The sequence below is a fragment of the Opisthocomus hoazin genome, chromosome 9 (genome assembly GCF_030867145.1).
Source record: "Opisthocomus hoazin isolate bOpiHoa1 chromosome 9, bOpiHoa1.hap1, whole genome shotgun sequence".
NCBI lineage: Eukaryota > Metazoa > Chordata > Aves > Opisthocomiformes > Opisthocomidae > Opisthocomus > Opisthocomus hoazin.
In genome coordinates this window covers 32,585,038-32,608,464 of record NC_134422.1, presented here as the reverse complement: position 1 = coordinate 32,608,464, position 23,427 = coordinate 32,585,038, and the positions used below count along the sequence as shown (strand labels likewise).

General features: G+C 47.4%; 1 protein-coding gene across 2 annotated transcripts; it reads left to right on the top strand.

Annotated features, from left to right (window-relative positions):
* The first annotated feature begins 632 nt into the window (after nucleotides 1-632).
* On the top strand, nucleotides 633-21,655 carry LANCL1 (LanC like glutathione S-transferase 1). Of its 2 annotated transcripts, none has more exons than XM_075429835.1 (9): nucleotides 633-752; nucleotides 1,024-1,141; nucleotides 9,024-9,231; nucleotides 13,093-13,228; nucleotides 13,602-13,748; nucleotides 15,774-15,956; nucleotides 16,368-16,544; nucleotides 17,783-17,855; nucleotides 18,716-21,655. In XM_075429835.1, exons 1-9 carry the CDS (start codon nucleotides 669-671, stop codon nucleotides 18,790-18,792), a joined length of 1,203 nt encoding a protein of 400 aa, XP_075285950.1. In that variant the 5' UTR covers nucleotides 633-668; the 3' UTR covers nucleotides 18,793-21,655. The 2 variants fall into 2 exon arrangements, with proteins under 2 accessions (XP_075285950.1, XP_075285951.1); XM_075429836.1 differs by lacking the exon at nucleotides 633-752 and adding an exon at nucleotides 769-880.
* The last annotated feature ends 1,772 nt before the right edge of the window (nucleotides 21,656-23,427 follow it).

Sequence of the window (23,427 nt, the reverse complement as noted above, 5' to 3'; positions counted from 1 at the left end):
CCTGCGGGGCTGACCACGTGGTGCTCATCCTCACAAGACCCCAAAATCCACAGGGCCAGCTGCAAGGGGCCTGCAAGCCCTATAGGGCCAGCTGAAACAAACTGCACAGGGCCCCTAAACCCCACAGGGACAGCCACAGGGGACCCCTAGACCCCACAGGGCTTCCCAAACCCCACAAGGCCGGTTGTAAGGGACCCTAAACCCCACAGGGCTCCCTAAACAACACATAGCCAGCCGTAGGGGACCCCTCAACCCCACCAGAACCCTAAACCCCACAGGACCAGCCACAAGGGGCCCCTCAAGCCTACATGGCTCCCTAAACCCCACAGGGTCAGCTGCAATGGGGACCCCTAAACCCCACAGGGCTCTCTCAGCCCCACAGCTGCCAGGGAGACCCAAATCCTACAGGGCTCCCCAAACCGCACAGAGCCAGCTGCAAGGGGCCCTGAAATCCTAAAGCGCTCCCTAAACCCCACTGAGCCAGCTGCAAGGGGCCTTTAACCCCTAGAACGCTCCCTACACCCCTCAAGCCCCCGAAGCGGCACGGCGGGACTCGAACCCGCGAGTCGGGGCGGCGGGCGCAGCGGGATGGTTACACCGACACCCGCTCCCTTCCGGGGCGGAGCGGGGGCGGGTCGCGGCGGAGCGAAGTGGGGAGGGTGGCGACCATGATGGCGCAGCGGGCGTTTCCTAACCTCTACGCGGACTACGATAAGTCCTTGGCCACCAGCTACTTCGACACCGCCGGGAGGGTGAGTGGGGTCGGCGGGAGGCGGCCGGGGCGGGAAGCTAAGGCGCGGTGGCCGTCCCCGGGAAGGGCCCGCTCCCGCCCCGGCCGCGAAGCCGAGCTAGGCAGCCAGGAGCCGAGCCCTGTCTTGAGGTACTCGAGGTTAAAAACCTCCCGGTTCCCTGGTTGTGCTCCCTGCGGGTACCTCCATCTTACCAAACCCCCATCCGCCTGCTGGTGTTTCCTTCACATTTGGTGTTTTTTGTTTTGTTTTGTTTTTTTCCTGCTCTCCACAGCTGACTCCCGAATTCACGCAGCGGCTGAATAACAAGATCAGGGAGCTGCTCCAGCAGATGGAGAGGGGCCTCAAGTCCACGGACCCGCAGGACTGCACCACATACACTGGCTGGGCAGGTAGGGTGGCGGATTGGATTGGATGGAGCAGGAGCTCTCTGGAGCGGGCTTCTAGGTCAGGCTAAGGCAGACTGTGGGGTTTTTGGCTCTTTGAATGATCACAGTAGACCCATGTTGGGAACAGAGTTTCTTGCGTGTGTTTTAATCCATTAAAACAGGGGGCTTTCTTGGGACTCCCTTTTTTTGGACTAGGTTTCAAGCTGCAGAGGGAAGACAGTGGCGTTGCAAGGCAAGAATGGGTCTGCTCTTGGTTAATAGTGCCAAACTTGTGCAATAGAGAAAGCCAGCACCTGTTTGAGAGCAAACGTGGGAAGCATTGAAGGAACGGGCTCCAAATCTGGCCACAGTGGGGTTGGTGACAAGTATCCAATGCTCCATCAAGTAGGCAGATGCACGTGGTAGGTCATTTACCTGCAAGGAGTCCTTGCATATGGCAGCGGTGAGCTTATGGCCTGCGATAATGGCTGTCTTTTCCATTTGGGCTGAATTTTATCTTATGACATTGTCTGATTGGCAGGTTGCTCCATTCCTGTTCCCCAGGTAGTGCCCCTTCACTTAGCCAGGGCTAGTTCTGCTCCAGTACCTGCTGGAAGGAGCAGAAATGCAAATGTGAGTATAAGGAAGGATGGAAGCCTTCCTCACACTAACTCTTGTGTGCAAAGCTACCAGGAGCTTGTCTTTCTCCTGTTCTGCATTTTCAACCTGGATTTCCTTCCTTGGGAGCATGCCCTGCCTTCCTCACACTATTCCTACCCACTGGAGCTAGGGAAGATGCACGTTTCTCTGCTGCCTCATCCTTGGCTACTGCTGTGTGCTTGGTCAGCTTTCCTGCCTGCTGCACTGTGCCAGGCCCTAGGGAGGGACCCTGGAGTAGTTGCAATTAATCTCATGCTTACTGCAAGACTTTTTGCTGCTGCTCATTTTTTTTTTTTTGGCAATACACTGCAGTCCTAAATGGCAGCTTTCCTCATTATAATCTGGGTGCGGCTGGTTTGGGCTTGGATGCTGTGGAACTTGCTGCCAACAGTCTGTTTGGGAGAATGGTGTTCAGTGTGTTGGTGCTGACCTAATGTTGCAGCTTGATGACAGCAGTGTCAGAAATGCCTGCTTAACGATTTTAGTAAGGTAGACGAACACTGAGAGCACTCTAGAGCAATTCACAAGAAATGCTAGGATGCCTGTATTAAATTCCTGCGTGGGAGAACATTGATTTCATCAGTTGCTGCCTGGCAGCACTCTGCTGCTACCGCCAGTGAATTTATGCATTTTTATTCAGTGCTGGCTGGTTTCACCTTGGGAGACAAGTTCAATCTTCCAATCTGTGTGACCCTGCTCTGAGGTCCCCTCAGATGAAAAGCGCTCCACAGGTAAAGATGGTCTTCAGTCATGAGCATCCTGCTTGGCATGATGGTAGAGTCTGTCTCTGGCCAGAATAATTCAGGAGATAAAGGAGGAGGACAATTAGCTGATGTTAGGAGTACTCTGAAAGTCTGCGGGGAGAAGGTAAAGACCTTTCCCCAGAGACCACGTTCCCTTCCTTAGGGTGACCTTAAAGAGCCTCATGTTGGAAAGTGACTGCAGTTGTGAAACAGTGGCTGAGAGCCCTGGTAGGATTTCAGTTTGCTTTTATTTGGAAGTGAGTTTCTCAAAAGGGATTCTTCTCTTTTGCTTCCAGGGATCATACCTCATTGGGCACACAACCTTCTTGCCTTGGCTAATAGGATTAGAAAAAAACTAGGCAAATTTCCCGCAGGTCACAGCCAGCGAAGTGAAGGTTGCAGATACTACATTGTATCTCTATCACTCTCCCTTCTTTTCTAATTCTAGCTGTATTAATTTATTCAGTGCTGGTTTCCAGAGATAAAATTAATTGGGCCAAGACAGCAACTTTTTCCTGTAATTGCTTATATAGCAAAGGCTTGTTGAGTATCTTCTCATGTAAATCATTGCCCAGCAGTCTGAAAGTCTGAAACCACCTCGCACTCTTGTGGCTACTAATAAGGGAGATTTGAAATGTGGGTCTCTTAGCACAAACTCTGTGTGAAATGTAACATATTTCAGTGTACTGCGTTACACCCAGTAATACACAGCATATGCTGGCATTTTACTTTGGTGCCTGTTTCTTTCCCAACACACTTGACAGAGCCCGGTTCCCCTGGCCTGCATTTGTGCCAGGGAAGCAATGGCACGTGAAGTTGGAGCAGAGGGAGGGAAAGACTTCTATTTTCAGCTCAGAGGCAGTGAAAACACACTTTGGATCAAGATTATCCAGTGTAAGGCTGAATGCCCTCAAAACACATTTGAAGCGGCTCGTTACAGTTTCATTCAGTGCCCCATAGACAACACCTGGTACGTGCCTGAGTATACACCACATTCGGCTGTTGTGTTCTGTTTCATTTTTATTTAGCTAGACTGCTGTAAGAGCTTTTGTGGTCTTAATCTGTTTCACTGGTATCAAAGTGTGGCTGAGGGAAGGTAAACTGCCATAAGCTAATTCTGATTCAGAAGCAGTTCAAATCATGGCAGGAGTACAACTGCCTTCCCATTTTCAAATAGATTAGCATGAGGATGCCAAAGAGTATGTACATGTGTATTGGTATCTCTCCAAAGACTACCTTGACTGGGAGCATAGATGATGAAAGGGGAATGAAAGGAGACTGATTTCACTGCTGTCACCTCTTAGCTGAATGCAGAAGCTAGGAAGCGCTGAGTCTGGTGCCTGCTGGACTGTTGTGTCCTTCCAAGATGATGAGGTGATCTGCCACCTGAAATGGTATATAAGGGAGAGATTTACCCTTCCTCCAGATTATGGAAGTGCCTTCGGAATTTGTTTTCCATGCGGGCATTCCCTTCTCTAGCAATGTCATAGTTGCAGCTTTCAGAGCTCAACGGCCTCTGAAACAGACCAGTGAGTCCAGCTGGCGTGCCCCACCCACAGCTTTTGGCCAGGCTGTTGGCAAGTGGAGACCAGGAGCAGGGCTGAGTTACCTTCTGAAAGGACTCTTCAAAAGACACACCAGATGAAAAAAAAGCCATTTAAGAATGGCTTTAAATAAGAGTGTACCAGTTCAGGAAAGCTTCTGGAAATTCAGTTAATCGTGATGTCTTAGTTTTAATCTCAGAACCCAGAGAACTTGCATCTCTTTAAGAGAGTTCTGTTCAGAAAAACAGCAATCCTCAGATAACCCCTGCAGAATAAGAGGCAGTGAGGCTGCATTTGATGAGAGAGAATAAAGTGCCTTGTGTCACCCACAGAAATCACATTCCTGCCAAGTGCTTGATGGGTAGTTTTTGTGAAACGTCCGTTCTTGGAGATAGTCAGCATTTGACTGGACAACGCTTACAGCAATAGGGTGTACATTTGAAGTTGGCCTTACTCTTGGAGGGATTGATCAGATCACCTCCATGGATCCCTTCTAACCTGTTGTAGGATTCTGTGATGGGGTAACGGGTAGTTTTGGTTTGTTTGTTTTTTTTTGGGGGGGGAAACTGCTTTTGTAAAAAGTTTTACAAAAGAAGCTTTGTTAGTCAAGTTTTAAGGCTGGAGAAGCTGAGGCATCCTGAGAAATGCCCCATGTCCCACAGTGCACTAGGAAGGCAAGCTGTAGTAGAATACACCTGTGGCTCCCCAGACAGTTCTGAACATGGGATGATACAGCCCTGTGGAGAAGATGTCCCATTCAGCATAGCTTTGGCGTGCATTTGTGAGCACAAGCTCACATCCCATGTATCTGCACCAGAAAAGGTCCTTGTTATCCTTTGAACTGGGCAGCAAAACTATGCCACCCCCTCTGTAACTTTTACCCTATGCCTGGCTCATTAAAATGACATCAGGTTTCTCACCTAGAAACCATCAGGCATGAGCATTGCGTGCAGAGATGGGTTTCTGCTTCTTCCCTCTGTGTTTGACATCCTGCTTTGAGGGTGCTGGCTGGCTTACTGTCCTGGGTCAACCCAAGATCTCTGAGCTCTTTATTACTGTAGGTGTCAGGTTTAGAACTGGTCCAGATTAGGTCAAGAAATCTCTTGTTGCAACCTAGCGTCCTCTGTGAAAGGACCACATTGCAGCTCAGCTCCTGGTGGATAAGGAGGCATGTTCAGAACAGTCTAATGGGCATCCCTGCTGGTGGTGTCAGCAAGAGGACTGCAGTGGAGCTGACACCAAGCAGTGCTTCCTCTCAATTTTGTCCGCTCTATTCAGCCTGAAGGGGAAGCTTTGTCTCACTGCTGTTGTTCTCCCACCAGTAGAACTGTTTGCAATGGTAGTGCAATTCAACATAAAGAACATGTCTAAACTTGCGGGGAGGTTGAGCCACAGCTTTACTTCTCTTTGATAACAGAATGGTCGTATAGATGAGACATTCTTTCAGCCTGCATTAGTGCTTTAGCTCTCGAGAAAGAATTTTTCTGGTATCTCCAGCAATGTCTGCTCTGTTGAAAGCAATGGTTGCTGAAGTCAGGGTCATCAGCACTAGCCAACTGGTGCAGCTGTTGCATACAATTTCATTTCTAGTATGTACGTTTAAGTCTCCTCCTCTGCGCCCCTCAAAAGTAATCTGTAATGCAAAGCACCCCTCTGCATCTACAATACTGCCCATACAGGATGGCAAGAGGAGGGGGATGATGTTTACTGACCTAATGAAGGTGTTAAATAAACAGACTTTGAGAGAGACATGCAGAATCGATTTTTGGCTCCTGATTCTCTGCAATAAGCAAGCATCTCTGGCGTTAATTCTGCAGTGTATTGGCTTCCTACACACTAGAGATGGCAGTCTCAGTCATCAGAGCCCTGCTAAAGGATATGCTGTCAGTAGCTCATGTGTTCACTGCAGTTGTGCACTATCAAGTGGTCTGGTGCGTTTTCCATCATGTGGTTATGCAGCAGGTCTTACATTGCAAGGAGCAAAAAACTTGGAAGTCTGGAGAAACTACAGAGAAGGCAGCCCAGTAGTAACCTGTCAAGGGGATCCCGGAGACAAAGACGAAACTCTCATGGAGATATAGTCAAGGCTCTCTTTATTGCAAAAACCCATCACATTATATAGACGCTTAGAGTGTTCACGTGCATAGATACAACTTATGATTGGTTATGGCCTACTGTTTACACGCCACTAAGCAAAAGCTGATTGGACTCTACTATCTGTCCACGTACTGCCTTGCGGTTAGCTCAGCTTCATCCAGTTCCGTAAAAGTTGTTTACCACTTATTCTCCGGCTTCCTCATAATCGTTCAAGGACACTCCGTCCTTGCCGTTTGGCACGTACGCAGGGTTGTGCATACAGGCCTCAAGCAGGACAGAATGACCATTGTCTCTCAAGATGCTTTCTACAGTAACCAGTAAACAGAACAAAGCCGCTACATCTTCGGCAGTAGCAGGCCACAGGCAGCCACTGCACGGCAGTTCTGGAAATAATCAGAAGTCTCAGAGGTCACAAAATAGGTGACATTTCCAAGTGGGGCACTGAACACGGACCTCCAGGGCACACAGGAATGGAGCAGATCCACTGCTTACTTATTCCCATTTGACTGATGATGCCATGTTTGTATTGCACTTAAAGCATGCCCAACAAACACCCAGTCAGTTGGCAAACCCCACCTGGTCAGTTGGGGTGAGGAAGATAGTATTGGAGAGAGCTGTGGAGTAGCTTCTGCAGAGCAACACTGCCTAGTTTAGCCAAATTCATCAGGTGGAAACTCTTGTCTCCAAACTGCTCTGCCTCTGAAATGCTGCCTACATTTTGGCACACAGGTCAATATAGGATAGTACCCAGCCAGGTGATTGCATTTTGTATTCCTTTACATACATCTGTAAACTTTGCCTCTATGCATGGGCCTGCCCATCTCTGCTGGCCTGCCTTACTTTTGGGCTAACAGATTGCAACAGAGCAAGCACCAGGCTGAAGGCAGCACTGTTTTGTGCCCTTCTGATCAGCTTGGGAGTATGAATTCCTGAGGAATGAGGTGAGAAAATTTGCTTTAGATTCAGTTTGTAAGGCATTTGGGTTTTAAAGAAAAAGGAAAAATTAATGATTTGGGGAAGCAACTCATCCCTTCCATCCTTTATTATAGGCCAATGTTTTTTTGGAGTCTTTTGCAAAGATGTTTGGGCCTAGGAGTAAAGGGGGCAAGAGGTTTTTTAAAAGACGAGAGGCAAAGAAGTCAGAGGAGGACAATGAGGAGATATTTACTTTCCAAGAATTTAATCCTAGCAGTGGTCTTAGCGTGGTGGTTATGTACATAATTAGCGTGGTATGGTGGCAGTGGAAACAGAAGCTACTTGGAAAGCAGACAGTTGTATATTAAAGCACGGAAGTCAAGAGTGCATGTTGTGCTCAGACAGCTATCAGGCCTGTTAAAGTCTAGAAGCTGTGCTAGGTGCTAAATAAATCAAGAAGAGTCACTTGATACTTGTTGATTGAAAGAGGAGGGTTCCCCTTTAAAGAAGGGCTTCATATCCACATTCTTATAGACTTGAGTGATGGCACCATACATCTGAGCTTGCTCTGGAAGTATTAACACTGAACTGCTTAGAGAGAGGACAAGGTTATTAGCTTCAGCAGGAAATGGACATTTGCCCTTAAAATACATGTAGAATTGAATTGTCTCTAGAACTAAGCTTTAGAGATCACCCATGCAAAATGAGAAAGCGATCTACATCTTAAATTGTCCTCAGTACCATGGAAAGTAATTTTGCAGCATGCTTGCCCCCCCCCCCCCCCACCTTACCACATTAAAATCTGCAGAGATTGGCTGTATTAATTTAGGTTTAAACGCAGGACCTGAGTCTTCTTAGAAATGGTTACTGCTAAGGGGAGAAATAAGCTTTTCTCAAAGTGATGTAGGCCAGTAGCTTTCTTCAGTGCATATTTGAGGATGCCTGCCAGATCAGAAGGATGGTTCAAATGTGGCAGACTTTTCAGACACAGGCTTACTGAGGACTCCTCAGTTACCTACTAAAAGTTTCAAGAGCTGGATAAAGACAGGGCAGACAGAGGCAAAGGACAGCAATTGATGAGACTTCTCAGTAGTGGAGTTGTTTCTGCAGCTGGCTAGCACATTGAAAACCTCCAGGGAGGACCATGCAGCCGTTTCTAGCGTTCCAGGTAGCTGTTTGTTTCAGAGAAGGGCTGATCTCATGAGTGATGTGCTGCAGAGGAAAGTCAGGCAGGCCATCTCTTTTCTAGGATGTAACAAGTCCTTGGTGTAGGGCTTGGGACCTGCTCAGCAGCAGAGCATGTCCAGGGACCTGTAACAACCTTGCTGATGCTTCCCAGTGGGAAAGAAAAAAAAAAAAAAGTGCCAAGTAGGATATCTTAAAGGTGCTGCTTCTCAGTGCTGATGATGTGTCACTTTTTTTAAAATCCAATCCAAGCTAAGTGATCCAGTCCTTTACCTCCTGGCATGGGAAAAAATAATTGAGATAGGGTAACAACTCAGCACTGCTTTGCCGCAAGTACCATATTGACCAAAGATATTTTTTTTTTCCCCCTCCACGGTTTAGCAACAGTCCCAGGTACAGTTTAGATTTAGGTGGGTTTGTCTAGGTTTCATCTGTTGCTCCTTGCCACTAAAATTCTGTGTAGCCCATGTATCAGAAGGACCGCTGTCATGCAGGACCTTCTGGGTCAGACACTGCTGTTTGTCTTGTCCAGCAGTCCACTCGTGAGCAGCATCAGGTACAAGAACGTCACAAAGCAGGACAAGAAGCCATGGATACTGCAGCTGTGGGTTATGTTCCTGGATGTGCCAGAGAAGCCTGTCCAGAAGACTTGTGCCCTAGATGAGGCTGAGGGCCAGGCTTTTAAGTTCGTTAAACAGCCAGGGCACATAGCAGGAAGGGTAAGCTTTTCTGGTGGGTGCAACCTTTATGTTCCTTTTGCAGGCATTGCTTTGCTGTATTTGCACCTGTATGATGTGTATGGAGACCCAGCCTACCTTCAGGTTGCCCACGAGTACATGAAGAAGAGCCTGAGCTGTCTGACAAGACGATCCATCACTTTCCTGTGTGGAGATGCTGGGCCCCTGGCAGTGGCTGCTGTCATCTACCACAAACTGCAGAACCCGAAGCAGTCAGAGGACTGTATCACTCGGTAAAACACTTGGTTATGTCTTTGCCCTCATGTTCCTCTTGCTCATAGAGCTGGTCTGGGCTTGTATCAGGCTCTCTCCACCAAGCCTGAATACATTTTGTAGCAGTCTTATGTGAGAGAGAATCCAGTAACTCAGCAAGGCAGCAAACTTGTTCTGCCCTGGGGAAAGAGCTAGGTTAAGAACAAACACACTTACCTGGCAGCCTGCGGGCTAAGGTGCAAGAATGTTGTTCAGCTGGTAGTACCATCTTAAAAATAATTCTGCTAAACACAGGAAGAAAAAAATGCCAAAATTAAAAAAAAAAACCAAACAAAAAACCAGAAGTTGAGGTTTGGTATTTTTTCAGAACTCTTAAATTTAGCTTTACAGCCATTTTGGTGAAAAGGAGAAATGTGGCAGGATTATTAGATTAATTTTGTGACTCGCTTCCACTTGCTATTTGTTAGTTGACTTTGACTTAAACCTAAGATTGACAGCATCCCCTTCAGCTGCTGAATGCAGCTGGTTATGATTCATTTATTTCTATTTCCTGCCTTTCCTCAACCATTTTCAAATGTATTTTTGTAGGGTACTTAAGACAAGAAAAGGACAAACAAGCAGTCCTATAGTCAGATCAACATGTGGCAGAGAAAGGAAAAAAGTTAAGGAGGTGCAGTTGCAAGCTTTTCTTGCTTAAGGGAGATCGGTGTCGAGAACGTGAGAAACAGCCCTGTAAAGATTTTGCATTTACGTGTGGTCAGCACAAAACCAAGACAAAACCCCTGACACTTCACAGCAACACTGACTGCTCTTAAACACCCATGAGCGAGTGATGCATAATACCAATTAAAAAAAGCCATGGGTGGGAATCAGAGGTGCCTGTATGATTTGAACACCAAGTTCCTACTCCCTTACCTTAGAATAGATTCTGGTTTATGTGGATAAGGTCAGTCTGAGGACAAAACTCTCTTCTTTATTCTTGAAATAATCTGTGGGTTAGGTTTTGCTTAATACTATGTCAAAGTGGTGAATCTCACTATGATTAATATATTTGCTAATAAAAAAGGAACTAATCTGTCAAGCGGTACTGGCCAGTTGTGGTCAATGCATAAGCCCCAAGTTGTGAAAAATCCCCAGTTCCTGTTTTCTAGCTGTAGCTCTCCCCATATGCCTTCTGTTCTGCCTACAGTTTTGTGGCAGAATGGAAACTCATGATTAATTCTGCACTGCCATCTAATGGCATAATAAAGGCAGAGATGTGGAAATTGGTTTCTTCATATATCTGAAAGGAGGAAAAATATGTGTTTCTCAAGGGAACAGTTATGCTGTCCTTATTCTGCTGCCAATTCCCAGTGCAGTTAGCCTGACCATGCTACCTGTAAAAAGAGAGTATTTCTTTGAGAAATAGCTCCCTTAATCAAAACTCTTTTAAGTGGGTTTTCAGTATGCTGTTTAGTTACAGAACAGTTGCTAAGCTACACAGTGCAAGTGCGTAGAAAATGCACTTCTATTACAGCTGTGGAGAAGGAAGGGCCTCTCTCCATTTTGTTCTCTGTCTTTTAAAGCACCTCATCTTTACAGAGCCCAAGGAGAGAATCCACCAGCCAGGTGTTACCTGCAGTGGAAGAGACAGAAGCTGGCTTTTTCTTAACTCGTTGCTCTGGCCTAAATGAGTTCATGACCAACAAATGTGCTTTTATGCTCTGGAGAGACTAATGTTTCAGGGCAGCCCATTTTCCAAGTGCCTGTGAAATTCTGAGCTGTGTTCGAGGAGTCCTCTTTTCCCTGCCATCTCCCACCAATTCAGAAGGTCAAAGGTTTGCTTTTAGAGCCAGTTGTGTACAAAAATCCCATCTTGCTCTACAGCTGCCTCGTTTTCCCTCTGTCCCGAAACTACTGATTTTTGACAATTGAGGTAATAGGCTGATGTGTGAGCAGGAAGGGCTCTTCAGGGACCTCGATTTGCCCCCTCACACCTGAGAAATACATTCTGCGTGCAGTCAGTCCAGCAGCATCCCAGGCATCTCTGCTGCATGCATGCCTTGCAGCCCTCCCCCACATTTCAAAAACAACAGAAACTGCTGGCAGACTTCCTCCCCTGATTATCCTGGCTGTGAAAGCAGCTAGCAGTAAAGCACCTGACATTTCCCTAACATCTCAGAGCTGAACAGTATCACCAGCCAGCATGTCTTCTGGCCAACCTGCTGCTGGGCAGAGTCCATCTGTTGAAATACTCTTTTCCTCCTTGGAAACCATGCTCTTTATCTAACTTCCCTGGATGTGGGGACAGCGGACATGAGGAGGCAGCAGGGCTTTCCTTTCAGCCCACACAGCTGAGACACAGACCCCTGCTTATTCCTAGTCTTGGATGGAAGATCTGTCTCTTGAGTTTAATCTGTGAGAAGACTCCCCCATGGAGCAATGCGCATCTAAGGGGGTACATGAGGAAATGAGGCCAGTCCACCTTGACACACTGCTCCCTCCTTTCTTCTTCAATATCCCTGCTCACTTTGAGGCCAGTGCCAAGGGAGAGTTTCCTGCCATGGGTATCACAGCCCAGCATCCTCTTTCTGCTTTGAGGGTACTCTGGACACTTCGTTGCTTCCTTCCTGTGCAACACATTGTTCTTCCCAGGAGCAAAGGCTGCCAAGGCACCTTTTCTGCTCCTCGCACCACTGTGTCAGGGAAGCCCTGAACACATACAGCTCTCCTGGCTGGTTTCTTAGCCTCGCCCTGTTGCAGCCACAGCAGGGAGCAGCTGAAGGAACAACCTCAAGCCACTTATGCCAGTATTTTAAAAGTGATGACATTTTTCAGATCGCTGTCTCAGGGGTGAACAGAAAAGTAAAGCCCAAACCAGTCACATCCCTGCCTACTGCTCTGACAGGGAAAGACATCCAGCCTTGTTAGAAGTGTGATGAGAGGCAAAACAAAGGAAAAACTGCATTGAGAGGGAACTGGGCTACAAAGCACCAGTGTGAAGAGCTGTCAGTCTCTGTTAGCACTACAGGAATATCACCAGCTTTGCAACATGGTAACAAAAAAATGGCAAAGAAAATACCTGACTGCAGCAGACCTCTCACTCTGCACTTGGCTACAGCCTGATGCCAGCCAAGCTGTCCTCGGTATGGGCTTGCACCCCAGGCAGCCCACAGCACTCACACTCTGATGAGGTGGCCTCACTACTGCTCAACTCTCCATAGAGAAGATTTCTTTACTGTATTGCAGAGGCTTGATGTTAAAAAACATTTCCAGCTGCTGCTCCCCACCTCTAACCTAGATTTTTAGCTCATGGAGACATCTCTTTCTCCACTGACAGTGTAGCCCTGGCCTCTTGCAGGGACAGAAAAAAAGGAGCTTTACTATCAGGACTTCTGAGCACAAGGGGTGAGATTTTTCCACATACCATCAGCACTAGTTTGACTTTCTAGCATTCCTTCAACAGCCAAATTAAACAGATATCAGTTTAGTTTTAAAATAGTAATTTTTGCCAGAGGGTCTGCCTTGCCAACAGCATCACAGGGAGGTAATGGTGGGCAGCCTTTCCTGAGCAGTCAGCAACTTTATGCTCACCCTTTCCTATAGCCCAGGTTTTCCCACAAACAGCTTTCCCAGAGCTGGTGCTCTAAAAAACATGCATGTAGTACAACTGCATTGTAAAGAGCTGAGCAGGCTAAAGCAATAACCCAAACAAAAAGCAGAGGGGAAAGAGGGATTCTGCACTTTGCATAGCTGGAAAGCTGAGACCCAAAGACCAGCCTGACATCTCCCAGGGTACCGGCAGTGTGAAGGAACAAACCATGTTTTTATGCTCCAGTCTCACTGCTTGGTTACGTGGCTTTGAGTGTCCTCTAATCTCCCTCATGAATTTTTCTTTGTAGTTTGCTCCATCTACACAAGGTTGACCCACGAGTGCCAGATGAACTGCTGTATGGGCGTATGGGCTATCTCTATGCACTGATATTTGTGAACAAGCACTTCGGAGAGGAAAAGATCCCTCAAAGTCACATTCAGCAGGTACTGTGGCTTCTGAACAGCAAGGGCTGAATTAGCCACCTGCTGCTTTGTTAGCTGTCTCTTCCCATGCAACTCACCTTTGAGCAGGTAAAAAAATCAGTGCTAGGTGTAGAGAACTCCAGCAACGAGGGAGAGACAACATCATGGTATCCCTACTGCTGTTCTTCCTCCAAAAGAGGCAAAGCACCACATGACCCCTGCTGTCCATATAAATCCATAAGCAGTACTGAAGTGGCATACATTTCACTCCCTCACCCACACTCTTCCCTCTGCTTGGGCAGAAAACCAACTCTTTTGTTCTGTGCCAGGATACTCACTGTGATGTGTCCAAGACAGCAGCATTTCCCTCAGCTGCATCTGTTCCCATCCTTAGGTCTGTGAAGCAGTCGTAGCCTCAGGAGAGAGCTTGGCCAAAAGGAGGAACTTTACAGCCAAGAGCCCCCTGATATATGAGTGGTACCAGGAGTACTATGTAGGAGCAGCCCATGGTTTGGCTGGGATTTACTACTATCTCATGCAGGTAAGAGGCACTGGAAGGGAGGAGTCCTTACCAGCTGTTTCACATTTTTTTAAACAGGGAGGAGCATTTGAATTGGCTCTTGGTGATATCAAGCTGGGCAAGTTATCGTGTCTGATGGACTTACTCCTAGGTTTGAGCATGCATCCCCACTTCTAAAGGTTTTTTCCAAGTCTGTGAGTTTGAATTTCGCACCTCCGATAACATCTGTAGAGAAATGTGACACCCCCCCCCCCCCCCCCCCCCCGCCGCGTTATACCAGCAGTTTCATGTAACAAAGCCCTGTAGGTCAGCTGGGTTTGAGCTTTCCCCTCTTGTGCTAATTGCTTTATAAAGTATTCCCATTTGTTGGTATCTGTGGGCTTCCTGCATTTTTTGAGATGGGTACTTGGAGCAGTCTCAGATCATTACAGAGTGAGAATCTCCATAAGAAAAGCATGGTGAAAGAGATTGTGTTTGTAGTAGGAAAGCAGGAAATGCTTTTGTGTCCAAATCAGGGCCATTTATCTAAATGTGAAAGAGGTGGGACTTTTTACTTTGATAAAGCAGCTGAGTTCTGTAGTGCCTGAATTAGGCAGGGCAAGAGGTTAGGAGCTGCAGTGCCTCTTTGCTTTGATGCTGCCTTTCTTACAATTCTGCACAACTCACTGGAGCTCTGGGAATCTTTCCTTCCCTGGCTCTGGAATGATGGTAATAATTCCCCTATGTGGGTCACTTTGTGCATAAATTTACAGTGCTTAAGCTCTTAGAAAAACAACAGCAATAAATAACATTCAATTTTCAAAGCATTAATGGCACCCACTGAGTAATGCAAATCATTTTAACATAGCACGGTTCCTAGAAATTAGTGGTATCTTTTGTTAGACCTAACTCTCACAGTAGGTGGGGGAAAAAAGTCACCAGGTTTCAAGTAATTGAGCTTTCCTTCAGGAGCCTCAGAGTTCAAGCTCATATACAGGATAAGTGGAGTTCCTGTGAATATAACCCTCTTATGTGACTCAGAGAGGAAGGGGTCGTTGGTGTTTTTTAAATAGAAAGTGATTTGGCAAGAAGAGGATGTGAGGTGATTATTGCACAGGAGTACAGAACAGCTGCTTGGGAGCAGGAGAGACAGCAGTGTGCTGTGAGCCCAAATTTGCACCAAGTCCCTAGACTTGTTCCCAGGCTGATGCTTTAAAGAATTTTACATGCAAGTCTCCTATAAAATACTGCATGGGCTTCATGCTTCTCTGCCATATGAAGTACAAGGAGCCTGGATCAGCCAAGTATGATGCACAAAAAGCCTTGGGGGAAGCAAACAAGGGAAATACAGAGAGGAGAATATTGGACTTTCATCTGTAACGGTTTTACAGCACAAGCATGGATTTTTAATTTTCAAGTTATTAAGCGTGGGAACAGTGTGATCCTTAGATGAGAGTGCTCATTGCATTCTTCAGTGGGAAGTCAGAACTGTACAGATTTCGTGTGGGACAGTGTCACTGGAAGAGGACACTGAAGCCACTCCCTTGCTTCTGTCTGAGGTCGGCAGTGAAGTCACCCCCTTGCAATTACCCAGAAATAACCATGAAAATCCAGCATCACAGCCTGCCAGCTGGGCTGGCCCAGCAGCTCAGAGCTGAGGTGCTCTAGGTGCTAGGAATCATTGCTGGTATTCATCCTTAATATTGATTTTATATAGTTTATCATTTCAGTCTAACTCTGGGTACCTGAAACTGTTCCTACTCATCTTTAGGAAGAAGCAGCAAGCCCTCTTGCCAAGAGGGCCGCGTGATGCGCTAGGGGCAGTCTTTGTTTCTGGGGGTGCAAGGGTATGACTGGAAATAAGTCCCTACCAAACAGCAGAGCATCCTGGGGCCAAGTGGGTAGTTGTGATGTGTGAAAGCCTGGGCCAAAAAAATTGCTTCATTCACAAAGAGCAAGAAGGAACATGGCCACAGTGGGCTTCCTTTCTGCCTTTCAGGCAGATCTTGTGCCTCTTAGGGACAGACAGAATGGTAATTCTCACTGATTTAACGCTTTCTCTCTTAGCCTGGCCTTGGAGTGAGCCAAGTCAAACTGCACAACACAGTCAAACCCAGCGTGGACTACGTCTGCCAGCTCAAGTTCCCATCTGGCAATTACCCTCCATGCACTGATGACACCAGAGACCTACTCGTCCACTGGTGCCATGGGGCACCGGGTGTTATCTACATGCTTGTCCAGGCCTACAAGGTACCAGAAATGTTGCAGAGACCCTTTGGGGACATTCATGTGGAACTTCATCATGGATAAGACTCTGTTGAGACCCCCATTGCCTGATGGCTTGTTAAAATGAAATCACCCCACAGGGACCACTGACCGAAACAGAAATTAGTCTTTTAAAAAATTAATTCTGAAAATACCCATCAGCTGCATGGGGTGTCCTGTTGCGGGTTACTGATGGTGGCAACTAGCTGTGTGCGAAGTAATGGTCATACAGCCCATTCATCGTATCAAAAACATCCTCCTTTAAAGCAGACAGCAAAGTCACAGCATTAAGACTTCAGTAGGAAACTAATTAACACAAGCCTCCCCACTCACACAGGGGTGCTCTTTGTGTGGAGGAAATTGCTCAGCAAGAGGGAATTTTTCTTGTCTCTACAGGTCTTTGGGGAACAGCAGTACCTAAATGATGCCTTGCAGTGTGCTGAAGTGATCTGGCAGCACGGGTTACTGAAGAAGGGCTATGGGCTGTGCCACGGGACAGCTGGCAATGCCTACAGTTTCCTAACATTGTACAACATCACTCAAAACATGAAATACCTGTACAGGGCCTGCAAGGTAACAGCCTGTGTGAGGAAGGGACAGGGGATTATCATAGAATGGCTTGGTTGGAAGGGACCTTGTAGATCCTCTAGTTCCAGCCCCCCTGCTGTGGACAGGGAGACCTTCTACTAGACCAGGTTACTTGGAACCCCATCCACCCTGGCCTTGACCACTGCCAGGGAGGGGGCAGCCACAGCTTCTCTGGGCAACCTGTGCCAGTGCCTCACCACCCTCAGAGTAAACAATTTCTTTCTTATATCTAATCTAAATCTGCCCTCTTTCAGTTTGATGCCATTACCCCTTGCCCTATCCCTACATGCCCTTATAAAATGTCCCTCTCCAGTTCTTTTGTAGCTGACCTTCAGGTACTGGAAGGCTGCAATGAGATGTCCCTGGAGCCTTGTCTTCTCCAGGCTGAACTACCCAGACTCTCTCAGCCTGTCCTCACAGAAGCTCTCATCATTTTTGTGGGCCTCCTCTGGACCCGCTCCAACAGGTCCATGTCTTTCCTGTGCTGAGAGCTCTAGAGCTGGACGCAGGAATCCAGGTGGGGTCTCACCAGAGCAGTGTAGAGGGACAGAATCACCTCCCTCACTCTGCTGGCCACGGTTCTCTTGACACAGCCCAGGATATGGTTGGCCTTTTGGGCCATGAGTGCACACTGCTGGGCCATGTTCAGCTTCTTGTCAACCAGCACCCTCAAGTCCTTCTCCTCAGGGCTGCTCTCAGTCAATTCTCCACTCAGCCTGTATTTGTGCTTGGGATTGCCTCGACCCATGTGCAGGACCTTGCACTTGGCCTTGTTGAACTTCATGCGGTTCATACAGGCCCACCTCTCAAGCCTGTCCAGGTGCCTCTGGATGGCATCCCTTCCCTCCAGCTTGTCGACCGCACCACACGGCTTGGTGTTGTCAGCAAACTTGCTGAGGGTGTGCTTGATCCCACTGTCCGTGTTCCCAAAAATGATGTTAAACAGCACTGGTCCCAACATGTTATTCACCAGTTACTCACTTTTGTCTTTTACATCACCACCTTTGAAACCCAATTTCTAGTGTAGCAGAGATGCAGCTAGATCTGACCAACTCCACCAGAGTAGTCCTTCAGCAGTGCAGTCACTGTCTGACAGCCTGTGCAGAAGGAATGTCCTGCAGAAGCCTTGCTCTGCAAGGGATAATGGGAGAATGAGGGTGGTATTATTTTTTTAAGATCCATCTTTAACAAAATTTGAACACTTCTTGTTGCTCTTCTCTCAGTTTGCAGAGTGGTGTTTAAGCTATGGTCAACATGGGTGCCGGACTCCAGACACGCCTTTCTCTCTCTTTGAAGGTAACATCCAGCTCTACGCTTGTGTTTTGCTCCTGGATCTGAGTCAGTCTTTGCAAAACTCAGTGTAGAGGATGGGAAGGAAATTGTATTTGCTGTTTTTACACCTTCGCAGAAGCAGTTTTCTTGTAGCACAGGCTAATGTCTTAGCTGGAACATCTTGTCCTCTTGGGCCTCCCACAGAGATTGTGCACACAGGTCTCAAGGGGAATGCTTTAACAGGTACAGGCCAAAGTCTACCTTGTGGTAACTGGTAGCCTAGCTTCTCAGACAGTCTCCTTTCCGAGCATTTTTAAGGATTAAAGTCCTTCATGGGCTTTCCAGCTCCATTCCAAAGGTAAGGGAGGAACAAATGGGGCTGCTTTGGTAGGCCTTGTTGGCTCCTATGGCACTTCTGGCTCCTGCTAACGGCTCCCCCAAAATCTGCCATCAGCAGGTCTTGCTGAAAGCCACTTCCTCAGCTAATGTAAATCTCCCTAGCTTTACTGCAGGCCAAGGAACAAGGCCAGTTATATCAGTGAGGACCTGAGGCAGCAAGGCCACAGAGTCCCAGGTTTTGCAAAGATATTCAGACTGTTAAAACTCTGGACAGTTAAAGCAGAAGGGAGGGGGGGCTGGGGTAGGGGAGACCCATCATGTTTTGCCAGGTGGCTTTCAACATTTGATTAACTTCAGAATGCTTTCCCCACTGAAGCATCTAAGTTGCTTGGGAAACCTGGGTTCAGACCTTGGAAATTATTTAGGTCCTTCTGGAAACATTCTCATTTTTTCTGTCTTCATGACCTATTCACCCCCAGGCTAACTGGTAACATGGATGCCCAAAGGGAATCTCTTTGAAGCACACTGTTTTTTCTTGTCCTCAGGAATGGCTGGAACAATTTACTTTCTTGCTGACCTGTTGGTGCCAACCAAGGCCAAGTTCCCTGCATTTGAACTCTAAACCTGAGCTTGGCAGTTCCCTGCCTGAATCCTTCTACCCTTGGAAAAGCAGTTGGACGCTGCTTTCTCCTTCATCCACACTCATCATTGTTCACCTAACTGAACATAAATCCATCCTCCTGAGGGCTTTATGAGTTCTCTAATATTTCTAGTCATCTCGTTGCATTATTTCAAAGACAGAATGCAGATTTTGCTGGTGTCTCTTAAAAACACAGGGCTGTGAGTGTGAGCACTGACAAAATGTACAGTATTTTGTTGGCTATAGAGTTTTGCTATTTTCTGTATCTGATTTCCTGGGAGAAAGTTTTCTATGAATACAAATTTGGCCATTTAATTGGTTTTTTTTGTGTGCTGACAGGTAGTTGCAGGAATTTAGTTGCCTCTGGAAAACAAAAAAAACCTGACACTGTTACCCTGCAAGTTACTTTTAAGTGCTTTCTTTCTGAGCACCCAGGGTGCAGGTCAGTAGCTGGGCTGCTCCACATGAAGCGAATGTGGTGGACTGTGGAGTCTTTATATACATTTTTTTAATGTCAGATCACAAGTGGCACAGCTGGAACTGACATGCCAAAGCCTTGTTTTGAATTTGCACCCGTCTGCTTTAAAGATAAAGGCTATATATAGCTCTTCTGTGCATTTTTCCAGTGGCAGACAAATAATCCACTAGCTTTTGTGCTTATTTGCCATCTTATGCTAAATCTTGCAAAGTCCTTTGATCATCTAATGGAAAACTCCAGCCTAGAAGTCAGCTAAGCATGCTTGCTGGTGTGGTCTTTTCTGTTTAGTTTTGAGAGTTTATTTTGCACTCTTTATTTAAAATTGTGTATGAATATTACAGGTGTTAGGTGGTGCCAGGCCCACCAGCAGCAGCATGGGAAAAGAAATGTATTCCACTGAGTTCTGTCAGTGTTTAACCTGTTACCTGTATAGATGTTGTTTACGGGCTTTATTTTATAAGATTTCCTCAACCTGGATAATTTGAGTCCCTTGTTTGTGTTGTTAGCGCTTGGTGTAGTTTCATATGCAACCACACATCTACCCAACTGGAAAATCTGCCCTGGGTTAAATAGCTTTGACCTGTCAAGCAGGCCACATACTTGCAAGGAATAAGTCTGCTTCTTCATCCTTAGCTGATGCTACACTAATTTGCAGCAACCCTGTAAAAGCGCTTTCTTAGCACTGAGTGTGAGCTAAATGCTGAGTGCAGTGAAAGTTCCTAATGCAGCTGTACCCCTTTGTGCTGTTTGAGGGCAGCTCCTCAGCCGGCACATGGGTGGACGTGGGTTTTGATCTTTTAAGGACCTAGCTGCTGAGTGCCTCAGGCCACCTAAGAGCAGGCAAGCAGCTGCAGGGCAGCATGGCCAACCTCCAAGCCGGCATGCTCCTGCACCAGCAGTAGTGAAGCAGGAGGACCAAACCTGGCACACTAACACCGCTAGCTTATGTGTGCCTAGCCACAGCAGACCCTCAAGAACCTCCTGGGTGGGCTGCTCCAGCGAAGAGTAGAAACCATTCCTGGAGGCTGCCAGTTTCCTCAAAGCTCAGCCTTCTGCTGCCATCACATGTTTCTGGAAGTTCATCAAAATACAGCCTGAAGCCCAGAGAAGCTCATCTGCTCTGGGCAGGGCATCCCTGTCAGAAGCCTCAAGCTCATGCAGACTCAACAGGCAAGGAGGAAGCACAGCCTTGAGAGCAGGATTAGGCTAATCAGTTTGGGGGTGGGATCCTGTAGTGCTTGAGGCCTGCTGTAAGTTACCTCCCAGCTTGGCTGGCATGATGGCAGTGTAGGGACACTGCTCTGGGCCTGGTTTCTCCTAGGCACTGCTTCTGTAACGGAGATGGTTCATGCAGCCTGGTGTCCTGGCAGCATCATGTCCCAGGGTTCGTACACTGATCAGGGGATCATCAGGGCCTGGTGTACAACTGCTGAGTGGAGCACTGTTTAATAAAAATGCTGAAACAAACAAGCTTTGGGTTATCTTTATCCCCTGCTTTGTGACCAGGATTCAAGTCTGAAGAGATCAAAATGTGCCACAACAGCCGCTCTGGTGGCTCCTGGAGGCTCACTGGCCTCCCAGCCACCCGAAGTGTTAAAAGTATTTCACGTTTTTCCCCATCTCCAATCCATCAAGGCCAGTCCTGTGCTTTCCCTCACAGGCTGTGCTTCTCTCGCAGGACAATGTTTTGTGGTGCTGTCTCTGTCCAAGGTTGCATGCTCCCTGTTGTGGCTTCCATTGGAAACCACAGTCCTGCAGGTTAGTTTTAATTAAAAAATACGTCTGTGTGCAGTGCTGGCCACCAGAAAGAGGATGTAAATCCTCCCAGACAAGCACCCTTCTGCCTAGCAGAAGGACGAACAGGCTGCCTCAGGGAGGCTCTGACTGTTCAGCACCAGAGGCTTTAAGACCAGACTATCAGGAACGGTATGGGTAAAGGTGATCCTGCCCTCCAGCACAAGCATTAATGAGGTTGCTTGAGGTACTATACAGCCTAGGTTTCTATAGTTTCCATTTCTGTTAAAGTTTGCGGCAAAGCTCTTCAGGGAGGGGGTCCAGCAGTCAGGGTGGGAAAGAAGCATAGTGCTGAGTTTTGCTGGGTGCCCTTCCTGTCTCGTACAGGGGTGTTGTGCTGCTCACTTCCACCCTTCTTCGTCCCAAGCAGAGGGAGCAGGAGCAAGACGAAGCCTGAAAACACACAACTGCTCCTGCTTCAACAAGCTACCTGAGAGGGACTTTATCCAAAGTGTAGACATTTAACACTTAGTTCTTGGTGGTGGTGATGTTTGTCCATGGCGATGTTCTGGTTTAAAAAAATCAGGTGCCTTATACGCCCAAGAAATAAGTAAAAGCTACATTTTTAATGCATTGCCACCTGTCTCAGTTTGTGTTCACCTCCTGTGTATACCAGTGTGATCAGTAAGATGAAAAATGTTCGACATACTGTTAACTGAACATCATCTGTAGGTGTGCATCTCCCCCAAGAGCCTGCTTTGGTTTCAGACCTCAAGAGCTGGCAGCAGCCTCGGCTATGAAAGATGTGGCATAGGGACAGTGCAAGGGGACAGATCTGTTACTGCTGCCTCTGCCCAACTTATTTCATTTCCCTTTCCTACATACTAACTTTTCAAATGCCCGCAAACTGCAGTCAGCATTGGTGCTAAATCTGTGGCTAATATTATGGTCCCAAACAAATCCCCCCCATGCATCCTGCTCTGGAGCCCTCAGCACAGGGAAGACAGGGACCTGTCAGAGCAGGTCCAGAGGAGGCCACAAAAGTGATCCAAGGGCTGGAGGCACCTCGCCTGTGAGGAAAGGCTGAGAGAGTTGGGACTGTTCAGCCTGGAGAAGAGAAGGCTCCGGGAAGACCTTACAGCAGCCTTCCAGTACCTGAAGCGGCCTACAGGAGAGCTGGGGAGGGACTTTTTACAAGGGCTTGTACAAGGGGTAATGGCTTCAAGCTGAAAGAGGGTAGATTTAGATTAGATATAAGGAAGAAATTCTTTACTCTGAGGGTGGTGAGGCCCTGGCACAAGTTGCCCAGAGAAGCTGTGGCTGCCCCCTCTCTGTCCGTGTTCAAGGCCAGGTTGGATGGGGCTTTGAGCAACCTGGTCTAGGGGAAGGTGTCACTGCCCATGGCGGGGGGGTGGCATGAGGTGATCTTTAAGGTCCCTTCCAACCCAAATCATTCTATGATTCTATAGGCATGAGTGGTCCTCAGCTCCAACAGCATTAGCAGCCAGAAACACAGCTCATCTGATAAAACAGTTTACAAACTACCACTGCAGTCATTTAACACACACTGGTTTCAGTTTGAAACCACTTCAGAGTTGGCTGTTGGCTGTGGCGTGGCAGATGCCTTCATTGTGTTGATAAGGAAAAAGCACAGCAGAAGACCAACTCAGCATCGTGTCCCCAACAGGGACATTGTTCCTGTCTGACAGGCACAGAGCTGGGCAAGGTGGAGAATTAAGGTTGCATGTCCCGCATGAGATACCACAAAGCAGCTGTGGGAGAAGCAGCCATGCAAGGCGCAAAGATGCTGGCAAAGGGCTTCATTTACATGAGTTACCCAGCCAGACCTCACTTCTCTCCAGCATCTCATCTGACTTCCATCCCTCTACACCACTACCTCACCTTTCCCCCTTTCCCCCTTCCCCTCTTTTATGTTGTTCACATTTTTCCACCTTGGCCAAATTTGAGTGGGATTTTCAGATGGTAACAGCCAAGGGAATATGGCTGGTCCCAGTGAGACCACAAGTCCTGCTCCAGGCCAGCAAGGTCCCAGAACATACAGTTGATTTGTTGCAAGAGATTTTTTTTCTTTTTTTTTTCCCAACATTGGGAAGAACAATACAGGTTCCTCACATCTTCCTGCCCAGAACAGCTGAGCCCTTTGGCAAAAGTATCATCCATGTCCCTTTAGCTGCACTCGGGAAAGAAACCTGAACTGAAGGCCAGTACTCAGACCAGGAAATCTAGAGTTACAACTCGCAATGTTATGAAGGGTCTGAAGACAAAATCCAACAGAGGAGGAGGCAGCAGATATGCCCAATAGAAGTACCTGAGGGAACATGGTAGAGTCCAACTAGGCTTGCCCCTGGTGGGGGAGCGGGCATGGGGACACCCCTTGCTGAAGG